The sequence below is a fragment of the Aotus nancymaae genome, unplaced genomic scaffold (assembly GCF_030222135.1).
Source record: "Aotus nancymaae isolate 86718 unplaced genomic scaffold, 86718_ANA_hifiasm-v0.15.2.pri h1tg000064l_1, whole genome shotgun sequence".
NCBI classification, from domain to species: Eukaryota; Metazoa; Chordata; class Mammalia; order Primates; family Aotidae; genus Aotus; species Aotus nancymaae.
Genome location: NW_026988479.1, coordinates 1,795,866 through 1,819,209, shown reverse-complemented (window position 1 = coordinate 1,819,209; position 23,344 = coordinate 1,795,866). Strand labels below are relative to the sequence as shown.

The following is a 23,344-nucleotide window of genomic DNA, read 5'->3' as shown; positions in this document are numbered from 1 at the left end:
GGAACAGAAAACCAAGTACTGCATGTTCTCACTTATGAGTGGGAACTAAATAATGAGAACGCATGGACACATAGAGGGGAACAACACACATTAGGGCTTATTGGTGGGTAGAAGGTGGGAGGAGAGACAGAATCAGGAAAAATAACTAATTAGTGCTAGGCTCAATACCTGGGTGACAAAATAATCTGTACAACAAATCCCCATGACATAAGTTTACCTATTTAACAAGTCTGCACATGTACCCCTGAACTTAAAATAAAACTTAAATTAAAAACAAGAAAGAAAATTTGCTCAACATCATTAATCATCAAGGAAACGCAAATAAAACCATAATGAGGTATTACCTAACACCTATTAGGATGGCTTTTATAAAAATGACAAAATGTAAGTCTTGGTGAGGATGTGGAGAAAAGGGAATCCTTGTACACCGTTGGTATATTGTATATTTCAAATTTGCTAAGAGTGGATATAAGTGTTCTTATCACACACACAAATCAAAGGTAACTATGTGAGGTGATGGATAGGTTAGCTCAATTGTGGTAATCATTTAGCAATATATATGTATATCGAAACATCACATTGTACACCTTACATATATATACAATTTAAATTGTCAACTATACCTCATAATACTTAGTTCACTAATAGAATTTTTTGGATTAGTCTTAGCAGTTTTAAAAAACATAAAGAAAATAAAATGGGTGTTTGTGAATGCAAGTTAATTTCCCATGAAGACATGTTTGTGAATTCTGTGTTGCCTGGAGCCATGCTGGGAGGTTCAGTGAGACTCACCTCTGCAATTTCCCCATTGCTTCTCTCCCCAACCTTGTGTCAAACCAGGCAAACTAAGAGGACTTTCATCCACAAGAGGCCATAATTCCAAACCAGCCTGGGAGTTCAGCCTCAGACCATAGTTGTTTAATTCGGATTAAATTAAAGTGATCATATCTTGAAATATGCTGATTAAGAGAAGATTAAAAAATGAACTTCACTGATTATAACTAACAGGCAAGAATAAATTGTACTTAAGCAGTTTTGTGTATTAGATAATTTAATTCTGTGACTAAATGTTAACTATATTTTAAAAATCCCTTTTAGTATGTTTTTAACCAGTCAGATGTTTCTTTCCTAATTATAAAACATTATTCTATTTTTCTGAAGGAAAAGTAACTTCTAATCAAAAAACATGTGTAACTCTAAGTTATAAGAACTGCAACCAAATGCAAAAGGCTGGTACTAACTGGCTCATTTTAAGAAAATGGTTTTGAGTCTTTTTCATTAATATACTTTGGAGACCCACAGTTATAACTTTAATGCCTGAATTTCAATAGTATCCTAAATATTCTCTGAGCTAGCCTTAGGGTGTTTCATAGGTAAGCGTTATTAGTTTGGCTGCCTCACTCTTGGAAAGAAAAAAAAAAACATGCTTGTGGTACTCTAAATGTAGAAAAAACCCATGGCTTTTATTTCATAGATTTACAGTTTCTTGCGATTACAAAATATTTCGCAGGTCCTATCTGTATGTATATTTAAATTTCCTCTAAACATATGAAATCACATTGTCAGAATCTAAGTTAGATGAGAACAGGAACCATAACTATTTCACTCACATGTGTATAGCCAATGTCCAGCCTCCAGAGTAAAAATGGATGAAATGCAGACTATTGAATGAATCAATCAAAGACTTTAACACTTCAAGCTACAGACAGCTCATTATGGCTCAAAGCAGCCAGGCCCTCAGTGGGCATTTCTGGTTGCTCACAGTTCCTTTTTATAATGATTGGACTGTCATCTCTTTGTTTGTTCCAGTTTTAGCTCGTCAGGCCATGTAGACTTGCCCTACCACATAACAAACCTTTAAATACCTGAACTGATCCTCATGCTCTACTTTCTCCACCTGACCTCTGATATTTGCCTCTTCAGACTAACATCCCTAGTTTTTTAATCAACTGACATAAGTATGAGTGTCTTGTGATACTCTCAGATGTTTCCTTCTGAGCACATACCAGATTGTCTCCTTGATACGGTACTCAGGATGGTTCAGGGAAGTCCTGGCCTGCCTAGAATTATGATCTTAGGCTTTCTAGAGTCTGTTCATGCTCTTTGCTATCAAATTAATTTTTTCTTTTTTTTTGAGGAAATGTCGTTTTTCTAGCGCTTTAGGAAAAACCATTTTATTCTTAACAAGACCCTGCCTCAATGGAAGGCAAATGAAGTGGGAGATAATTACTATCTTGGAGCCTGATACAGTCTGCAAATGGTTCCGTATGTTGGGTCTTGCTTCCAAGTTGACCTATTTGGAGATTCAAGATGATTAACCACCAAGCCTGGTTCTGGGGAAGTTGGTTTTCCCCATGTGTAATAGGTAAGGTGGAACTTTGAAGATTTTGAAATGTAATATTTCAATGATGCTGCTAAATAAAATTTTACTATATATTTTTTCAAAGGACTGAAGTTGTATTTTGGCAGAAAAAATTTATTTTCATGAATGATATTTTCTGAAGATAATTTTTAAAACAAGCTATTAATTTGGAAGATGCAGGTACATGTATATGCAAACAGGTAAAAATTTTTATGAGAATTCATCTATTAGTGAGATAATATTTTACACTTGGATAACCTGTGAAATAAAATTGTAAAAGAAAACACTTTTTACAGTGATTCAGTTGTTTTGAAATTACAGTTAGTTTATAACTGGGGAGATGGTCATGATGGAAAAGGGAAAAAGGAAGAGGGTGAAAGCAGAAAAGGGAAACAGAGGAAGGGGAGAAAAAAGGAAAAAGGTAGTGCAGGTAGATTGTCTAAGAAATTCCAAGTAGCCACTCAGTCCTTAAACTATTTTCTTGCATGAACTTTGAGTCCTGTCCTGTAATTATGTATTTTGTAACAAACTGCTCAGAAGTTAAATAATTCCTATAAAACAGAAATTTGTTGTCCTTGGAAGAAAGATAACCTTCAACTTTCTTTGTCTTTTCTTTTCTTTTTTTAAAAATTTTACTTTAAGTTCTGGGGTACATGTACCGATCTTGCAGGATTGTTACATAGGTATACACATGCCATGGTGGTTTGCTGCCTCCATCCCCTCCGTCACCTACATTAGGTATTTCTCCTAATGTTATCTCTCTCCTGTCTCCCCACCCCCTGTTATCCCTCCCCTAGAACCCCAACCCCCAACAGACCCCAGTGTGTGATGTTCCCCACCCTATGTCCATGTGTTCTCATTGTTCAACACACACTTATGAGTGAGAACATGTGGTGTTTGGTTTTCTGTTCTTGTGTCAGTTTGCTGAGAATGATGGTTTCCAGATTTATCCATGTCCCTGCAAAGGACATGAACTCATCCTTTTTTATGGCTGCATAGTATTCTATGATGTATATGTGCCACATTTTCTTTATCCAGTCTATCATTGATGGGCATTTGGGTTGGTTCCAAGTCTTTGCTATTGTAAACAGTGCCACAATGAACATACGTGGGCATGTGTCTTTATAATCCTTTGGGTATATACCCAGTAATGGGATTGCTGGGTCAAATAGTATTTCTATTTCTAGGTCCTTGAGGAATCACCACACTATCTTCCATAACAGTTGAACTAATTTACCCTCTCTCCAACAGTGAAAAAGCGTTCCTATTTCTTCACATCCTCTCCAGTATCTGTTGTCACCAGATTTTTTAATGATCACCATTTTAACAGGTGTGAGATGATATCTCAATGTGGCTTTGATTTGCATTTCTCTAATGACCAGTAATGATGAGCATTTTTTCATATGTTTGTTGGCCACATAAATGTCTTCTTTTGAAAAGTGTCTGTTCATATCTTCTGCCCACTTTTTGATGGGGTTGTTTGTTTTTTTCTTGTATATTTGTTTTAGTTCTTTGTGGATTCTGGATATTAGTCCTTTGTCAGATGGGTAGATTGCAAAAAATTTTTCCCATTCTGTTGGTTGCTGGTTCACTCTAATGATTGTTTCTTTGGCTGTGCAGAAGTCTTAAGTTTAATGAGATCCCATTTGTCTATTTTGGCTTTTCTTGCCTTTGCTTTTGGTGTTTTAGTCATGAAGTCCTTGCCTATGCCTATGTGCTGAATGGTATTGCCTAGGTTTTCTTCTAGGGTTTTTATGGTGGTAGGTCTTATGTTTAAGTCTTTAATCCATCTGGAGTTAATTTTTGTATAAGGTGTCAGGAAGGGGTCCAGTTTCAGCTTTCTGCATATGGCTAGCCAGTTTTCCCATCACCATTTATTAAACAGGGAATCCTTTCACCATTGCTTGTTTTTGTCTGGTTTGTCAAAGATCAGATGGTTGTAGATGTGTGGTGTTACTTCCGAGCCCTGTGTTCTGTTCCATTCTATTGGTCTATATCTCTGTTTTGGTAGCAGTACCATGCTGTTTTGATTACTGTAGCCTTGTAGTATAGTTTGAAGTCAGGTATTTTTCAAATAGATTCTAATTCAGGGGTCCTCAACCTCCAGGTCACAGACTGGTATCTGTCTGTGGCCTGTTAGGAACCTGGCTACACAGCAGGAGGTGAGTGGCAGGTGAGTGCACATTACTGCCTGAGCTTGGCTTCCTGTCAGATCAGTGGTGGCCTTAGATTCTCATAGACGCACCAACCCTATTGTGAACTACACATGCGAGAGATCTAGGGTGAGTACTCCTTATGATAATCTGACTAATGCTTGATGATCTAAGTTGGAACAGTTTTATCCTGAAACCGTTTCTCATCCCATATCCCCCACCCCCACCTCACCCTCCCATGAAAGAAAAAGAAGTTTTCTTTTCTGGAAGAAAAATAGTCTTTCACGAAACCAATCCCTGGTGCTAAAAAGGTTGGGGACCACTTGCCTAGACTATGCAAATAATATGATTTATGCTGAACTCCTGCTTTCCTTCTGGGAGTTCAAATTTGAGGTATGTATTGGTTAGAGAGTGCCTATGTGACCAGCCTCCAATAAAAATCTTGGGTTCTGAGTCACTAGTGGGCATCTCTGGATGGAAATATTGTTCACATGTTGCCACGTTTTTGTTGCTGGTGCAAAATAAAGTGTGCTCTCTGTGCCCCATCATGGGAGAGAAAGAGCCAAAAGAAGCCTGTACATGGATTCCTGCAGCCTCCACCTTTTCCCCTGTGATCCACCTTACTATGTCACTGATAGAAATTTTAGCTGTGAGTCCAATGATGCTGAGTTCTATGAGTCCTTCTAGTGAATCTCTGACTGTGGGGTGGTCTTAGAGAACACAACCCCTTTTTGCTTTGCAATACTCATCCTGATACATCCCTTTTTGTAGCATTACACAATTTTAGTAAAAGAGAAAAGAGAAATGTTTTTGAAAAGTTAAATGTTGAATGAAATACTGATCCAGAAGATATAGTTTAGCAAAAGCATGTCAATCTTTTTGAAAATCGTCAAGCCAATTTAGTCTTGGAAAAATTATTTACTTACTTTGTACTTACAGAATATGAACTGCCAAGAAATAAATGGCTTTTAGGGATCTTTCTTACCTTTAAAAAAAAAATAGCTTTATTGACATATAATTCACTATACTAAAAAATTCACCCTTTTGAAAGGTAAAATTCAGGTGATTTAAGTACCACAAACAGAATTGTGCAACTTTCCCCACCAATTCTAGAACATTTTCATCACCCTCCTGCAAAAACCCTGTACCCATTAGTCATCAATCCCTATCATTCCTTCCCTGCAGCCCCTGGGAACTACTAATTGACCTGTCATCTCTATAGATTGGCCTATTCTTCATATAAATGGAATCATGTGTCCTTTTGTGACTAGCTTCTTTCATTCGTGTTGTGGCATATAATAGTTCTTCATTCCTTTTTATTGCCAAATAATATTCCATTGTATGGATATACCACATTTTATTTTATCTATTCATTAGTACATGACATTTGAGTTGTTTCCATTTTTCGGCTATTATGAATAATACTGCTATGAATATACATGTACAAGTGTTATTGTTATTTGGACAGGTTTTATTTATGATTTCTTGAGCTATAACTGACAAATAACCACATACAAGTTTTTTTTTTTTTTTTTTTTTTTTTTGGAGTCTCCGTCTCTTGTCCAGGCTGGAGTGCAGTGCTGCGATCCTCCTGGATTCAAGTGATTCTCCTGCCTCAGCCTCCCAATTTGCTGGGACTACAGGTGTGTGCCATTATGCCTGGATAATCTTTGTATTTTTAGTAGAAATGGGGTTTCACCATATTGGCCAGGCTGGTCTCAAGCTCCTGCTTCAACTGATTCATTTTTTTGTCATTCATGCTTTTGGTGCCACATCTAACTCCCATACCAGATTTTAATCATTCCATTAATGTTAGGAGGTCTACATCTATAAGCCCAATCTGTTATTATATCATGGAAGGAAATTAAAGGTGGGAGGAGTTGGAGTATAGTAAAGTGGATAGAGTGGGATTTAGAGTTTTCATGTAGAGTCCAACTCTTTTATTATGGAAACTAGGCACAATATTTTTAAGCCTCAGTTTCCTACATGGAAAATGGGGTAATTATAGTTCCTGTTTCATAAGGTTCTTGTGAAGTTCAAATTAGCCAATTTGTGAAGAGGATTTAGGAGGAGACATCTGACACACAGAAGACATCTAATAAATGTTAGGATTTTATCAAGAGATTATGAAACTGCAGCTGCACCTACTCAAGAATTGCCTAGCAGAATTAAAGTTATCACTCTTCTAACTGCATTTATGAAAGGCTGCTGGAATTATTTATGGTTATGGCTTTCTGGCACCATAAAGAAACCTGATAGATACACAGCAGAATGATTTTATTTCTTCTGGTTTCATCAATAAACAATGATATTCCTCTTTGGGGTCTAAAGAAGAGTCCTAGATAAAAAAAACTGTAGTGTCAGCCTAACTGAGCATTTCCTCACAATGTGTGCTTATTATTATTTATCATTAATTAATGGCCATTTATATAACTACGAAAAAAGTGAGAAACAAAACTTCTCTCCTGTCAGTTGGATGTAAGACCTTAGGAAAGGTGGCTTAATATTTCAGTTAAATATTTACCATGCTTTATAGCATGACCTCAGAACTTTCACATACGTGTCTCAATCATTTGGTGTTCATGGGTGCAGAAGCAGGTTAGGGTCACAATAAACACATTCTGTTTTATTATTATAAACCTAGATATCAGTGAAAGTTCAAAGTCAAGTCATCTCAGTTCAGCCTATTCCTGTGTGGCATGTAGACTAATAAATGAGGAGGCACCTTCCAGTACAGATAGGACTATTTATAAGTACTATAAAGACATCTTCAGTAATTTTTATTTAAACAACTCAACTTAGAATTTTATTACTTTATTCATCATCAAAAGTAAAACCCTTGGTTAGCAATTAGCATAGCTATATTTTCCACTGTGGATAATTTAACAATTTTGTGTGTGTGTGTGTGTGTGTGTGTGTGTGTGTGTGTGTGACGGAGTCTTACTCTGTTGCCTAGGCTGGAGTGCAATGGCACAATCTCATCTCACTGCAACCTCTGCCTGTAGGGTTTAAGCAATTTTCTTGCCTCAGCTTCCCGAGTAGCTGAGACTACAGGTATGCACCACCATGTCCAGCTAATTTTTGTATTTTTACTAGAAACGGTGTTTCGCTATGTTGGCCAGGCTGGTCTTGAACTCCTAACCTCAGGCGATCCACCTGCCTCGGCCTCCCAAAGTGCTGGGATTACAGGTGTGAGCCACTGAGCCTGGCACAATTTAACAAATATTAAAACATCTTTTGAAAAACACATAATAATCTTATGCTGTGAAACATTTATTTTAAGCGCATGATTTTCTATTTTAGTTATTCCTACATTAATTTGCAATTTAAAAAAATTTAGGGACTCTTACTTAGAAGAGAAGACTATAAAAACAATACCTTAGAAAACAAGGATGAGTAATATAATTTCTTCCAGTAAAAATGTGGGAATTTAGGAGGTGATCTAGAAGGAAAATGTCCTTGCTCATGGAAGAATGACAGTGGGACAGAAGATCTAAATCATTACCCAGGTTAATAAAGCAATATGTGAGATGCCTTCCCAAGTTAGAAACCAGCTGAAGGGATTTCAGGTAACACTTATATCGTGCTTGTATATGCTAGGTAGTTTTCTAAGCACTTCACAGATGAGGTGAGTAATTTAATCCTTGCAATAATTACCCTGTGAGGGGTAACCTTTCACCCCTACTAAAGTGCAACATGCTAAGGAACATAGAACACATTAGAATGCAGGCAGTCTGGCTAAGAAGTTGGGGCTCTTAACTACTATCCTACGCCACTTCTCCATGCAAAAAAGAATTACTGTTAGTAAAGTAACTTTGTTTTTTTTATTTTATTTTATTTTATTTTTTTAAATTTTTATCAATTTAGGAGGTACCAGTCAGGTTTCTTACATGGGTATGTTGTCCAGTGGGGGCGTCTGGGCTTCTGGTGTGCCCATCATCCTAATACTAAATATTGTACCTAATGGATAATTTTTCAATTCTTACTCCTACTCCATCCTGTATAGTAACTTTTGGATTTTTGGAAGCTTTAGTACTTCAAAACCCCCTGAAATGTGGGATATAATAATGTAGCTAAATGAAAGATTCAATAGGTTTTTTTTCTCTCTTAAGAAGGAAAATAAAGATAATACTACATTTATCCATAACGTACTCTAAAATAAAATTCTACATTACAAATACGTTGTATAATCTAGTGTGCTGAATTACATGGCTTATATAATGTGATCATCTTATGTTATATTAAGATGAGTATTCCCAAATAATTATGTCTGTGTAGGGAATAGATTTCATGTTCATATTTTCCAGGAATCATTCCAAAATGATTGATTCCAAAATGGAATAAAGTTTTCATAGCATAATGATAGCTTCTTGTATTGGTTTGTTAAACTACGTGTTAGTAAATAATATCTCACTTACTGGTAAAAAGTCTTCATTATAATATTTAGAAAACTTGTCTTGTTGAAAATAGTATCTTTAGTTAATTAATTAGTTTGTTTATTTTTGAGACAAGATCTCACTTGTTCACCCAGGCTGGAGTGCAATGGCATGAATATAGCTCACTGCAGCCTCAATCTTTTGGGCTCAAGAGATACTCCTGCCTCAACTGTCTAAGCAGCTGGGACCACAGGCACCAGCTACCACACCTGGCTAATTTTTGTGTTTTTTGTAGAGCTGGGGTTTTGTCATGTTGGTCAGGCTGGTCTCGAACTCCTGGGCTCAAGTGATTCACCTACCTTGGCCTCCTAAAATGCTGAGATTATAGGCGTGAGCCACTGCTCCTGGCCTGAAAATTGCATCTTCAAATTAACAGGAGCAACTGGGATTCAGTTTTGTAGGACCTAAAGCTGATATAGTATCAGGGTGTTTTTTTTTTTTAAGTAAAAAAGACACAAAATTATGTGCAAACAGTGAATATTGAATTAGAAGTTCATTCAAGTGACAAACGGAAGTTTCAGCTCCATTAGTTTCATGGTAAATGTACCACTTCAGATAGTAACTATATAATTTTTTAAAACACATCAAAAGAATGACATAGTACCTGAAGACAATTCTTCATTTTTTTCCCCAGAAGGAGCTTATAAATTTATGTGTATATATAATCCCAGTTGATTTTTTTTCTCTCTTTTTTCTGTTTCTTCATTGTGTGGCAAAATTCTGTTTACAATTTGCTCTCCATTTGTGAGGTGAGGAAAAAGAGAGACTTAGTGATTTGCTACAGGAAATAGAAGCCTGCCAGGGTCAGGTGTGGACCCTTTCTTCTTATACTCTCAGCATATGAATTTGGAGAAATTATATACACATATATATAAAATTATAAATATATATATTTTCTTGTTTTAGCAGCAATAAGAGAGAAATAATATTTTGAGCATACAGATGGAGTACTCTCATCTCTTAGTGTCTTTATTCTTATATTTCCAGGAAAGAAACTAAGCCCAGAGACATTTAAAACCAAGCCAAGGCTGGGAGCCATGGCTCACGCCTGTAATCCCAGCCCTTTGGGGGGCCAAGGCGGGTGGATCACAAGGTCAGGAAATCGAGACCATCTTGGCCAACATGGTGAAACCCCTTTTCTACTAAAAAATACAAATATTAGCTGGGCGTGGTGGTGCGTGCCTGTGGTCCCAGCTACTCGGGAGGCTGAGGCAGGAGAATTGCTTGAATCTGGGAGGCAGAGATTGCAGTGAGCCGAGATCACACCACTGCACTCCAGCCTGGCGCCTGACGACAGAGGGAGACTCTGTCTCCAAACAAAAACAAAAAACCAAGTCAAAGCATAGTTCTCAAATTTCCGAGTACAAAACATTAGTTTAGCCTGGTAAACCAGTAGCAATGTTGGAAAAAAAGTTTTATTTTGACTTGAGACAGAACTTGTAGTTTTTTTAAAAAAGAAATAATCCATTTTTTTTTCAGAAGAGTTAAAATTTTGAGAAACCCACATAGCTAAGTATTTATGGTTTTTCTTTCCCTTCCTATTTTCTTTATTATTATTTATTTTCATGTTTACTTAAGGTCAACAAAATATGAACTTCGGTCATATGGGAGACTGAAATAGCTTGACAGTTGTTTGATTTTTCAGGTTTGGCTCTTAAAGTTCTTATGGCTTTCACTTGTATTCAAATATATAAAAGTAAATGCTTTTTTAAAGCTTCATGTAGCTTTTCCTCCCTGTTTGGCTCTCACTAGGTTATAAAAGAATGTATGGTGATAATAAAACAAATAGGAAAAACAAAACTTAAAATTTGACATAGGGTTGTGTGGATAACTTACAACTGTGTTTCTGTAGTAACAACTCACCTATATTGTAGCTATAATGATAAAAATTCTTCAGTACCTCCAACTTGCCAGTCACCATAATAATCCATACCTAATCCTCATAATAGTCGAACAAGCTAGATGCTGTTAGCCTCATCTGACAAATGAGAAAACTGGAATTTAGGAAGATTAGTTAATGGGGCTAAGGTGGCACAGTAAGTGGCAGAGTTGTGATTCAAACACAGATTCAAGTAACGCTAAGGCTAATACGCTTTCACCAAATACTGCCTCTCAGATGAGAAACATTCAGAGTTTTTGTGGTGGCCAGCATCCAGGATGGTTCTCAGTGATCGCCCTTATTGGTGTTCTCAGCCTTTTTTTTTTTTTTTTCCAAAAGATGATATATTTCAAGAGTGACTACTAACTCAGCATCTACGTCAACTGAATACAATCTCTGACAGGAAAATAAGTAGGATGATATTAATCCTGGAGAGCTTTATTTTGTTTATAATTTGGGATAAGTAAGCTTGGAGTTTCATGTTTACTTTTTGAAGAAAGTGTGTCTGGGCTTTACACTTTGTTTCCTCCAACCCTATCTCTCCCTCTCTCTGCTCCAGAGACCCAGAGTTTTTTTAGCAACTTGAAATGCGTTTTCTCTTCCACAGAGAATAGCAAATGCTATTTCCTCAACATGGGATTCTACCTCTCCCTCTTCCTCTCTTCCAGTCTCATCTTCTGTTTCACTTCCTCAGGGACTGCTGGTTTATAACTTCATGGACCGGGTTATGACTTCATGGACTGGTTGCCTCTCCATTGCTCCCTCTGCCTTCTACTCTGTCCTCCCAGTATACAAGACACTCTGAATACTCTTTAATGCCTGTCTTCCTCTGACGACAAGCAACATAAGAACCCACCACACCGATTTTATTCACCAATGGATCTCTAGTGCCTTATTACATGACAAATATTTTTTGACTGAGTATCATTTGAGGAAAATGTTATTTCTGGCACAGAGAAAATAAGAGCAGAGGCATGAAGATATCAAAGTGTGTGGCATGTGTGAGGGACTATTGAATTAAAAATAGATTTTTTTTTTAAGTAAAGGCTTATCTCTTTCATATGTAACTTAATTTAACTTTATAGTAATTAATTTTTAAACTTAAATGACTTCAACATGAAATTAAGCTAAGATTAATTTACATTTACATTTATGGAGGTAAAAATTTCAGCCTATATTGCTTATGGTATCCTTTTTTGTTGTGATTGTGAAATTTTCCCCTCTCTTTTCCCAGTTGCAAGGATAAAATATTTGGGATTGCTGAGAGTCAAATCTCAATTCAGATCTATTAATAAATCTCTGTGGAGCAGTAGAAAAGTTCTGGACTATGAATCAGAAGGTCTGTGGTATCACTTGATTTGCCACTAGCTGTTCTCCCTACATTGAGCGTATTTGTGACTTGTCTGCCCTGAATGTTCTGCTGAGCTCCAGCCCTCCTGGGGTGAAGTCAGTAGCACTCCCAACAAGGGTCAGCCTTGCTTGTCAACTCAGGGGAGGTCTTCATTCATCCATAACCTGAAATTTATTTATCCCCCTAACATTTATTGTTGTCTACTTTGTGCCAAGAACTGTGCTCAGTGATCGGTTAGAAACAAAAGGCAGCACTGTGAGGAAGAAAGACAAATATAACAAGTATAACAATGTGCAATGAATACTATACTGAAGGTAAATAAAAGGCACAATGTGAGCACAGAGAAAGGGAGATAGGTGCCGGGGTAGGCTTTCTAAAGGCAGTGACACCTGGCCCAGTTTTGAAGAACAGCTCAGAATTTACCCTGCCAGAGTATTGTAGGCAAAGAAGAAGGGGCAAAGTTCCTGAACCAGAGTATGTGCATGGAGTGTGGACTTCTTAGGCACAGGGAAGGGCAACAGATATTACTGGGGAAGCTGATCAGGGTCACAGATCATTCTCCTTAAGAGGTCAAAGGACAACTCTGTGAGATCACTGAAGGCACCTGTTCTACTTCCCAATTCCTGCTTCCAGATTTCTTTTCCCTCCACATAGGCACGTGCTTGAAGTGATACTTGTTCATGGAATATTACCCTGCCCTCATGGGGCTATTTGAAGGAATAAACAGAAACTCCTTTTTTCCGGGATCATACTGGCGGCTGTTAGTTTTTTACATTAGGCAAAGTTTATTTTGTTGCACTAAGCATTAGAAATACGCAGTTTATTTCTAGATCTAAGTATTGCAATATGAGGATGAGTAAGAAACATGTTGTGGAAAATGATAGTTTGAAGAGTTAGGCTCAAAATTTAATTTTCGAAGTGCATGTACATTGTCTGCCTTCTATAGTATCCTGGATCTGTGTCAGTCTCCAACAGAGATTTCAGCCCCTGGAAGCAGGATCTGAGCCTCATTTACTCAAGAAGAATCTGTTCTTCTTGAAGAATAGATTTCAAGATCTATTGAAGAATAGACTCAAGATTCTGCTTGAGTAAAGTAGAATTTTTTCTGTGTGCTCATTGCCAGGGCTAGAGAGGAAAGAATGTATTGCTAGCCTCTAGGGGCTCTAGGTGATGAGTAAATGTACCATTATTTCTCTGTGGATCTCCCTCATTGTCCTGTAACAGTCACAACTAGCATTAGAACATTTAAGCCCACAGAATAATATGAGTCAGTGTAGAATTGGGAATCTCACGTAGTTCTCCCTAACCTTCTCTTTCAAACAGTATCGTGTCTATTTCTGAAATCTTTGTACACTTTGGGGCTCTAAAAATCACCCTGGGTGAGATAAACTGAATTAAATGACCCTTGAAAGTGGGTTTGATTTTTGAAAATAGCCCAAATAATTGGAAGCCAAGCCAAGTGAATAAATTAGTCTATGAACTTGGATAATGCCATTTTGGTCATGTATCTGGCTGTACACTTACTACCTGGACTAATTTTGTTGGCATAGTTTTACCATACAGCAACAACAGAAAGCTCTTTTTCTGTGTGTGTGTGTTACCTGCTTACTTCATCTAAGCAATTCAGAGAATAACTGTAATCCATCTACCACAGTGAAAGGCCAGCAAGGTTTATAAAGTAATGCCTATAAAAAGTTCCCATGAGTAAGCTGAGAGTCCACTGTGCAAACAGAAGAGATGATTATTGTTACTGCTGGTCTACATATATAAGCACTCACTCATCACTTATGTGCTTCTTGGCAGGGTTTCCCAATTTGCCCCATGTAGCTCCATGCTAGGTCTTCTACATAATTACACAAGGAGGCCACTCCTAGAAACTTCAATTCAATTACATTTGCCTGGATTGGTTTTTATGAAACGTGAAGCCTAAATAAATAATAAACATCTCTAGAGGTGAAAGCATATAAATGGACCTGATAGATTTTTTTTATCTGTTCAAAAATCAAAAGCTTTTAATGAAAGTAAGGACTTTAAGCTGAATTCAACATGAAGCCTAAATAAATAATAAACATATTTGGAGGTGAAAGCATATGAACGAACCTGATAGATTTTTTTATCTGTTCAAAAATCAAAAGCTTTTTAATGAAAGTAAGGACTTTATGCCGAATTAATCCAATATAAATTTCCATGAAATTTAAAACTTCATTTAAAAAGTAAGTCACAGAGTTTACTTCACTACCCTGCTACCTCCACTGGAGCAGGTACTGGTATCCATGCCTGAGACACCTGAAGACGGATTACAACACAGGACACTTTGCAGACACTCCTCAGTATCAGCCCAGAGTCTGATAGCTCTGCTGAGTGGCTACAGCCAGAAGAGAAATAATAATCACTGCAGTTTGGCTTTCAGGAAGCCCCAGCCCTAGGGGAATGAGGAGAGCACCACATCAAGAAATCACCCCATGGGACAAAAGAATCTGAACAGCAGCCCTTGAGCCCCATATCTTCCCTCTGACATTGTTTTCCCAAATGAGAAGGAACCAGAGAAGCAATTCTGGTAATATGACAAAATGAGTTTTTTTTAACACCCCGAAAAGATCACGTTAGTTCACGAGCAATGGATTCAAATCAGGAAGAAATCTCTGAATTGCCAGAAAAAGAATTCAGAAGGTCGATTATTAAGTTAATCAAGGAGCCTCCAGAGAAAGGTAAATACTAACTTAAAGAAGGTTTTAAAATGTTACAGGATACGGCCTGAAAAATCTCCAGAGAAACAGATAGCATAAATAAAAAACAATCACAACTTCTGGAAATGAAGGACACATTTAAGAAATGCAAAATATACTGCAAAGTTTCAACAATAGAATCAGACACGTAGAAGAAAGAATTTCAGAGCTTGAAGACAGGTTTTTTAATTAACCCAATCCAACAAAGACAAAGAATTTAAAAAATGAACAAAGCCTCCAAGAAGTTTGGGATTATGTTAAACAACCAAACCTAATAATAATTGGGTTCCTGAGACAGAAGAGAAATCTAAAAGTTTGGAAAACATATTTGAGGGAATGACTGAGGAAAACTTCCCTGGCCTTGCTAGAGGTCTAGACATCCAAATACAGGAAGCTCAAAGAACATGTGGGAAATTCATTACAAAAAGATCATTGACTAGGCACATAGTCATCAGGTTATCTAAAGTCAAGATGAAGGAAAGAATCTTAAGAGCTATGAGTCAAACGCGTCAGGTAACCGATAAAGGAAAACCTTTCAGATTAACAGCAGATTTCTCAGCATAAACCCTAAAGCTAGAGGGGAGTCTTATCTTTAGCCTCCTTAAGACAATTATTATTATGAGCCAAGAATTTTGTACCCAGTGGAATTAAGCTTCATAAATGAAGGAAAGATAAAGTCTTTTTCAGACAAACAAGTGCAGAATTTACCAGTACCAAGCCAACACTACAAGAACTGCTAAAGGACCTCTAAATCTTGAAACAAATCCTCAAAATACACCAAAATAGAACTTCCTTAAAGCATAAATCTCACAGGACCTATACAACAATAACACAATACACAATGAAAAAACCCCAAGGTATTCAGTCAACAAATATCACAATGAATAGAATAAATCCCAATACTAATGTTGAATGTAAATGGCCTAAATGCTCCAGTTAAAAGATACAGAATGGCAGAATGGATAAGATGTCACCAATCAAGTCTCTGCTGTCTTTAAGAGACTCACCTAACACATAAGGACTCACATAAACCCAAGGTAAAGGGGTGGAAAAAGATTCCGTGCAAATGAACACCAAAAGTGGGCAGGAGTAGCTATTTTTGTATCAGACAAAACAAACTTTAAAGCAACAGCAGTTAAAATAGACAAAAAGGGACATTATATAATGATACAAGGACTAGTCGAACAGAAAAATGTCACCCTAATACCAAAACTAGGAAAGGACATAACAAAAAAAAGAAAATTACAGACGAATTTCCCTGATGAACATAGATGCAAAAATCCTCAACGAAATACTAGCTGACTGAATCCAACAGTATATCAAAAAGGTAATTCACCATGATCAAATGGGTTTCATACAAGGGATGCAGGGGTGATTTAACATTCACAAGTCAATAAATGTGATTCACCACACAAACATAATTAAAAACAAAAATCCTATGATCATCTCAATAGATGCAGAAAAAGCATTTGACAAAATACAATATCCCTTTATGATTAAAACCCTCAGCCAAACTGGCACGCAAGGGACATAGTTTAAGGTAATAAAAGCCATCTATGACAAACCCACAGCCAACATTATACTGAACAGGGAAAAGCTGAAAGCATTCCCCCTGAGAACTGGAACAAGACAAGGATGCCCACTCTCACCACTTCTATTTAACATAGTACTGAAAGTCCTAGCCAGAGCAATCAGAAAATAGAAAGAAAGAAAGAGCATCCAAATTGGTAAAGAGGAAGTCAAACTGTCACTCTTTGCCTGTGATATGATTGTATACGTAGAAAACCCTAAAGACTCATCCAAAAGGCTCCTAACACAGATCAGTGAATTCAGCAAAGTTTCCAGATACAAAATTAATGTGCACAAATCAGTAGCTTTGCTATACACCAAAAGTGACCAAGCTGAGAATCAATAGCTGCAAAAACAAAACAAAACAAAACAAAAAAACCCCCACAAACACACACACACACACACACACACACACACACACACACCCCACTACCCAGGAGTGGGTAATACAGTGCTCTTACGAATTAACTGTCCGATATACTCTATGATATTTTCTTATAATTTTTAGCTTATACTCATTGATCTCTTCATGTGGCAACAGCTTCATAATATTTTCAGTAAAGAGAAAAGAAGGTGGTTTAGTTTTTTTCTCTTGAAAAAAACTTACCTTTTTATTGATAGGTTAAAGATTCTTGGCTGGGCATGGTGGCTTATGCCTTTAATCCCAGTACTTTGGGAGACTGAGGCAGTCAGATCACTTAAGGTCAGGAGTTTGAAACCATCCTGGATAACATGGCAAAACCCCATCTCTACTAAATACAAAAATCAGCTGGGCATGGTGGTGGGTGCCTGTAATCCCAGCTACTTGGGAGGCTGAGGCAGGAGAATCAGTTGAGCCCGGGAAGTAGTGGTTGCAGTGAGCTGAGATGGCACCACTGCACTCCAGCCTGGGTGACAGAATGAGACTCCTTCTCAAAAAAAAAAAAAAAAAAAAAAAAAAATTCTTTCAAATTCAAACTCAGTTTTGATAATGTCATGATAATCTACTATGTGACACATACACAAATGCAATGGCTGTTTTTAGTATTACTTTGGGGTTGTGCCTTATAAACACAAGAATTCTGATAAAGTCTACTATGCACAATTATCATCAAAAAAGAAAAAGAATAAGGCTGGTGTAATTATATCAGCTGCACTATCGAGTATATCGTCCTAATAGGAGAGAACTGTCTTGACTAGACAATAAAAAAATAGAATCTACCACTTTATATAGTGATATATCTGATGATTTCTATACCTGACGATTGGAAAAATTTGTCAGAATCTACTTTCTGGCTCTGCACATTTCAAATTCATGTTCTTTTCCACCACCCACACACTTCTGATGCATGGCGCCCTGTTCATATCATGATCCAATCTCTGGGTCTGCACCATGCCCCAGAGCAGTGTATATGGGCTTGGTGGGTGGCAGAGTATTCCTGGAAGCCATTCCTATACCATACAGCCAGTGATAACTTATGGGCACATAGAAATGAAGGCAAATCCCATTAATAGATTCTATGAATACCAAACTAAATGTATCTCTGAACAACTTCCCCTTAGTTGAGAATGCCAAAAATGCCTTTGGCTACATACCTGACTGGAGGAAAAGTGTGACAGAGGGAAAATTGGAGTGGAGAGAGACGGAAATTATAATTGCAGTTAAAACACTATCTGCAAATTTTTCAAGAATGTAGGACTATCTGAGGACCTTACTAGTGGCCCTCCCAGGGCTTTGGACTGTAGAAGCTGTTTTGCAAGTGAGGGTAGACGCTGCATTGGCTTTGTAATAAATACATCCTGATGGCAATACATAATGATAAGTGGTTCATATAGAATGTTGTACCTGCCAACAATTAAGAAAAGGCTGCTAGTTCTGAGGGACAGGGAGGGGCAGCGCACAGGGAAGTTTCCAGAGCTGAAACTAGACCTTCACCAGATACTTCAAGATACACAAAGGTGCATCTTGAAAGGGCTTAGCAATGTTTGAGGCTGTCAAAAGGAACTTCCAGCATATTCAATAGCCTGGCAACTAGTTAGAGCATGTGTATTGAGAAAATATTGAATGTTTTGTATAGGTATGTGGTGGGGAAGTATCTGGTGAAGTTTTGGAAAGAGACTAGAGGTCCTCTCACTCCTGGCAATGACAGCTGCTGGAGAAATTATGCTGGGAAAATTCTAACTCTCCTAAGAAAGCCTAGTCCTCTGACTTAGCCTCCTCATTTTAACTTCCATAGCCATGTCTCACTACATCCTGGTGCAATTTGTTCTTTCTGTGCCTTCTGTCTTAGCCTGCCCCTCGTTCTCCTCTGTGAAGCCCTGCAGAGTTGACAGATCCTGCTGCCCTGAACGTACCCATTTGCTGAAATACCTGGTCCACTCTCAGAAAACTAATGGCATTATATAGCCCCTTAAAACAGTGCTGCTTCCTTTGAATGCTTCCATCTCATCCCTGCTCTTGGAGAAGAAACCACATTTCCCAGACTTGGTCCCACTCCAGCCTCTATATACCACTCTTGTGAACAGGCGCTGAACCCATGGGCTTGATTAGTGTAAATGGGTCATGACACCGTGTCTGCTGTGTTCCTGTTCATCTGGTGCCTTAGAGTGCTACTGTCCTTTTTCTAACAGCAGAAGTGTGGTTGGCTAAGAAAAGACAAAGCTCTTGAGAGAAGAGGGCAGAAGGAAAGAAGGGTAAACGTTTTCTCTCCTACTTACTGGTGGCAGCTAGAAGAATAGAGGAGAAGACACAGATGCATTGGAGCCACTACATAATGAGTGTGACTGTGGGGTGCCTTGGACACCAAGGTTACCCTTGAGTGCAGCCTAGAGTGGTCCCCATCCCAGAACACAGAAGGACTTATGTTGAATTTTCTTGAATTGAGCAATAGGCTCAATGTAATTTCAGTTAAAAAAAGTTTTACTTGATAAGCTAATTCTGAAATTTAAGTAGAAGAACAAAGGGTCAATGTAGCAAAACACTTCTGAACTCGGTAAGGAGTCTCGCCTTAGCAGATTTTTTCTTTTCTTTTTTTTTTTTTTTTTTAAGACGGGGCTTCACCATGTTGGTCAGGCTGGTGTTGAACTCCCAACCTCAGGTGATCCACCCAGCTTGGCCTCCAAAGTGCTTGGATTACAGGAGTGAGCCACCATGCCCGGCCAGCAGATATTTTAAATTATAAAGTGATAGTAATTAAGACAGCAATGTACGACAGAGCTGGGATTACAGATTAGTGATGAAAGGACAGTCTATTCAATAAATAATGTGGGACAATTTATTATCTATACAAATGATTTAGAATGATGCCCTAATATACACCAGAAAGGGAAATATGTTCCAAACACAGAAAGAACTCTAGTTTGAAAGGAAAACATACTTTTAGTAGAAAATATATAAGAACATTCTTATGACTTCAGGGTATGGAAGGACTTCTTAAATAAGTCATAAACAAATCAAAAAGAAAATAATAAATTGACAAAATAAGAACTCAGACATAATAGAGAGTGTAAACAGATAAGTCACATGTTGGAATAAAATATTTGCAACACACGTACCTAACAAAAGATTAGTGTCTGAAGTATTTTAAAAAACTATCTCAAAAGAAGAAAAAGATAGTGACCTCTTTCACCCAAAAGGGTTATAAATTCATAAGCAGGCATTTTATAGAAGAGAAAATGAAAATGACCACTAAACATTTTGAGAAGACGCTCCTCCTCTTAGTTAAACATATATTAAAAGCACATGGAGTTACCATTTCACACCTTCCAGACTGAAAAAATTAAAAAGTCAGACAATTCCAGTGTTGTTGAGGCAGCAGAATAACTGCTGTGGTAGCATAAATGACACAGAGCCTTGGAACACAGAATGACATTATCATGGGAACTTAATCATGTTCATAATCTATGATGAGCAATTCCTCTCTTAGGTGTGTGCCTTAGAGACGCTGTTCCACCGTGTACCAGCAGAAACAGGCAAGATGTAGCGTTGCTTGAATGCTCAGACAACGAGAAATAACCCACAAGTGGGCCAGAGTGCTTTTTTAAAACGAATGTCACATTATGACACTCTCCTATTCTAAATCCTCAGTGGCTTCCTGTCACAATTAGAATAGAATGCTAACCCCCATCATCATCTGTTGATCTCTCTGACTTCATGGGTGCCACCACTCTCCCCAGGTTCCTCCAAGACTTCTTCCCTATCTTCCCTGCTGCAGGACAACCATATTTCTTCTCAGTCTTATGATGATTGGTTCTAAGTCAGTCTAAATACCACTTCCTTGGAGAGTCCTTTACTTACCACCCCATCTAAATGAGTTTTCTCTATCTTATTCTCTGTCTCAGCTTTGACTTGTTTCCTATAACACATATTAATTTTTCAATTATGTATTTATGTATGTACATACACATTCATTCATTGTTTTTTGCCTGTCTTCAACATTAAACTGATAATCTTTATGGGAGCAGGGACTAAGTCTATCTCACTCATGATTGTAACCTCTGTGTCTTCTACATAGCCTGGCATGTAATAGTTACTCAATACATTTTGTTGAATTGAGTGACTGAATAAAAACACTGTGTAAATTGTATCTGTGCCTATTTGAAGTGGTGTGTGGATTTGCAAGTACATTTTATTATCTCTAGTTCATGGAAAGGATAATGTGATACTAAAACAGCCACATAAATTCTCAATATTTATTTAGAAGGTAAAGGGAAGTGTTTACTTGGTCTTATTTTTGACTCAAAGATTTAACCAATGTGTGCCTGAATGCTTCCACAAATTATTTTCAATGATTTTCTACACAATACATTAAATAGATCTTTCAACTAGACTAAAAGTCATTCAATGCCTGAACTATTTAGAGATACCTCAAGTGTTTTTAGGATGGTTCCAACACACATTTTTAAAAACCACTTATAGATGCTAACATAGAAATTTGATACTGAATACTCAAATATGCAGGTGACATAGGCTGGGGCTTTTTTTGCAAGAGGCTTGAATTCAGGTTGATGCAGGTTTTATTTTACTTTTATTCTATTTGTCTATAATTATGAAAGTCATATTTATTTTATTTCAATTATACTTTATATATTTTGTATTTAATACTCATTTGTTTGTTGATATATTTTAATTTAATTTTTCCTGGTTAGAGCTTGAGCTCCAAAGAAGAATTTGCCTGACAGTCTACTTAAGAAATGAATTCCACAGACAAAGCAATTCGAGAGTCACTAGAAGCTCAGCAAAATAGAAAAATAATGCGTGAGTTTTACATTTTATTTTTTCTCTTTGTCTTTGTTTGCCTAAGTTTTACATTTTAAGTCACAGAATTATACTCTTGCTCAGCTACTAATGCAAGTAAGATAGACTCATTTTAATAATATATAGAAAAATTAAGTAACTTGAAAATAGATATATTAAGAAACAATTTGCACACATTCACTTTTTTCATTTCTAAAACTTCTTTTAAAAATATTTATTTTCATAACCTGACATTCTGATATGTGAATGCCATTAAATACAATGGAATTTCTTTTTTCTCTATTAAATTTTTAAAAGCTATAATTTAAAGTACTTCTTGTATAAATGATTTAAAACAATTAAAAAAATAATGATTATGTTTAACTTGAATTTTTGGATATGGTGCTGTAAAAAATTAAAGTTTGAGTGTGGGGGTTATTCTGAGAAGTTTACATGAATACTACATTAAAGCTTACATGAAAATTGGATGAAAAAACTTTCTTTTGAATATGTGATTTCCACTTATTCTTAATTTCTACATTCTAAAATTTTCTAGATAATTATAATGAGACAAAATGAATAAAGCATTGAAAAATAAATGTTCATTAAAAAATTAATTATTAGAGTGGTGTTGATATGGATATGAATGTGTTGATTTGGATATTGGTGTTTACAGCTAAAATGAATATGTTCTGAATTGGCCGAAACTGCTATAAATCACTATGCAGTAAATACTTGAACCAGAGCACAGTTGGTGCTATTTTAAATTTAACTTGGAAAGGCAAAAAGAAGGCAATTGTCTTAATATTTTAATAATAATTATTTAATAATAGTTCATGTAATTTTGATACCAAAGTAGATTTGGGGTTCAATGATTTGTTTTCACGTCCTATGAACCTGAGAGTAAGTCAAGAATTGAGGAATTGCATAGCGGCCAGTTATCCAGCATTAAGAAAGTACTAAAGAAGGCACTAAAAATTATTTTCCCTTAATAGTAGTAATAGTTCTATTTGCTCAGAAGATCACATCCCTTATTACATACCCCCTTCAGATCCACTGGTCGGGATGCCTAAGTTACACCTCCTCCCATGGCGGATCCCTCCCTCTGGGAATGAGAAAGGAGCTCTCCAAGGATCACCAGTTGGGTAGCTGAGGTCACCAGGGGGACAGATGGGGATGGCCAGGCCCAGGCTGTACCCACCTGAGGAACACCGAGCTGGGGCTGTCTGTGGAGCTGCGTGAGGCCTCCACATTGGCCTTCGATGGGCTGTCCGGAGTCTCAAACCGGAACACCGTGTCACTGGAAGGCAGCCTTTTCTTCACCATTGTGTGCTTATCAATCCCCAAGTCAAGGAATAACCTTAAAAGCTCATTTCTGAGTCTCCCAAATAATACAAAAATCTCTGCGTTTCAGTTTTGCACAGTCCTTGCATTGCAGGAAGCTCTTTCTTCACATGACTCCTAATCTAGCTGAGGCTATTTTTTTTTAAAGTCAGTTAATGAGTAACCCATCAGTGTGACACAGGGTGCTTTTCATCCTACCTATATTTGCTCTAAAGAAGAAATAAACATGTTTGGGAAATTCAACTTTGAGTTCAGTCAGATGAACACCACTAAATCTGAATTTAGTCAGAAAAGCATGGAAAAGTAAAC

At 37.1% G+C, this 23,344-nt stretch overlaps 1 protein-coding gene across 4 annotated transcripts in view; it reads right to left on the bottom strand.

The window, feature by feature from the left end:
- Window positions 1-23,138, bottom strand: part of GRAMD2B (GRAM domain containing 2B) — a 117,351-nt gene extending 94,213 nt beyond the window's left edge. For all 4 annotated transcript variants that reach the window (XM_064366275.1, XM_021677500.2, XM_021677501.2 and 1 more), the window contains exon 1: window positions 22,893-23,138. In XM_064366275.1, coding sequence (XP_064222345.1) covers window positions 22,893-22,944 — 52 coding nt within the window. In that variant the 5' untranslated portion in view covers window positions 22,945-23,138. The remainder of the gene's footprint in view (window positions 1-22,892) is intronic.
- Window positions 23,139-23,344: the final 206 nt, after the last annotated feature.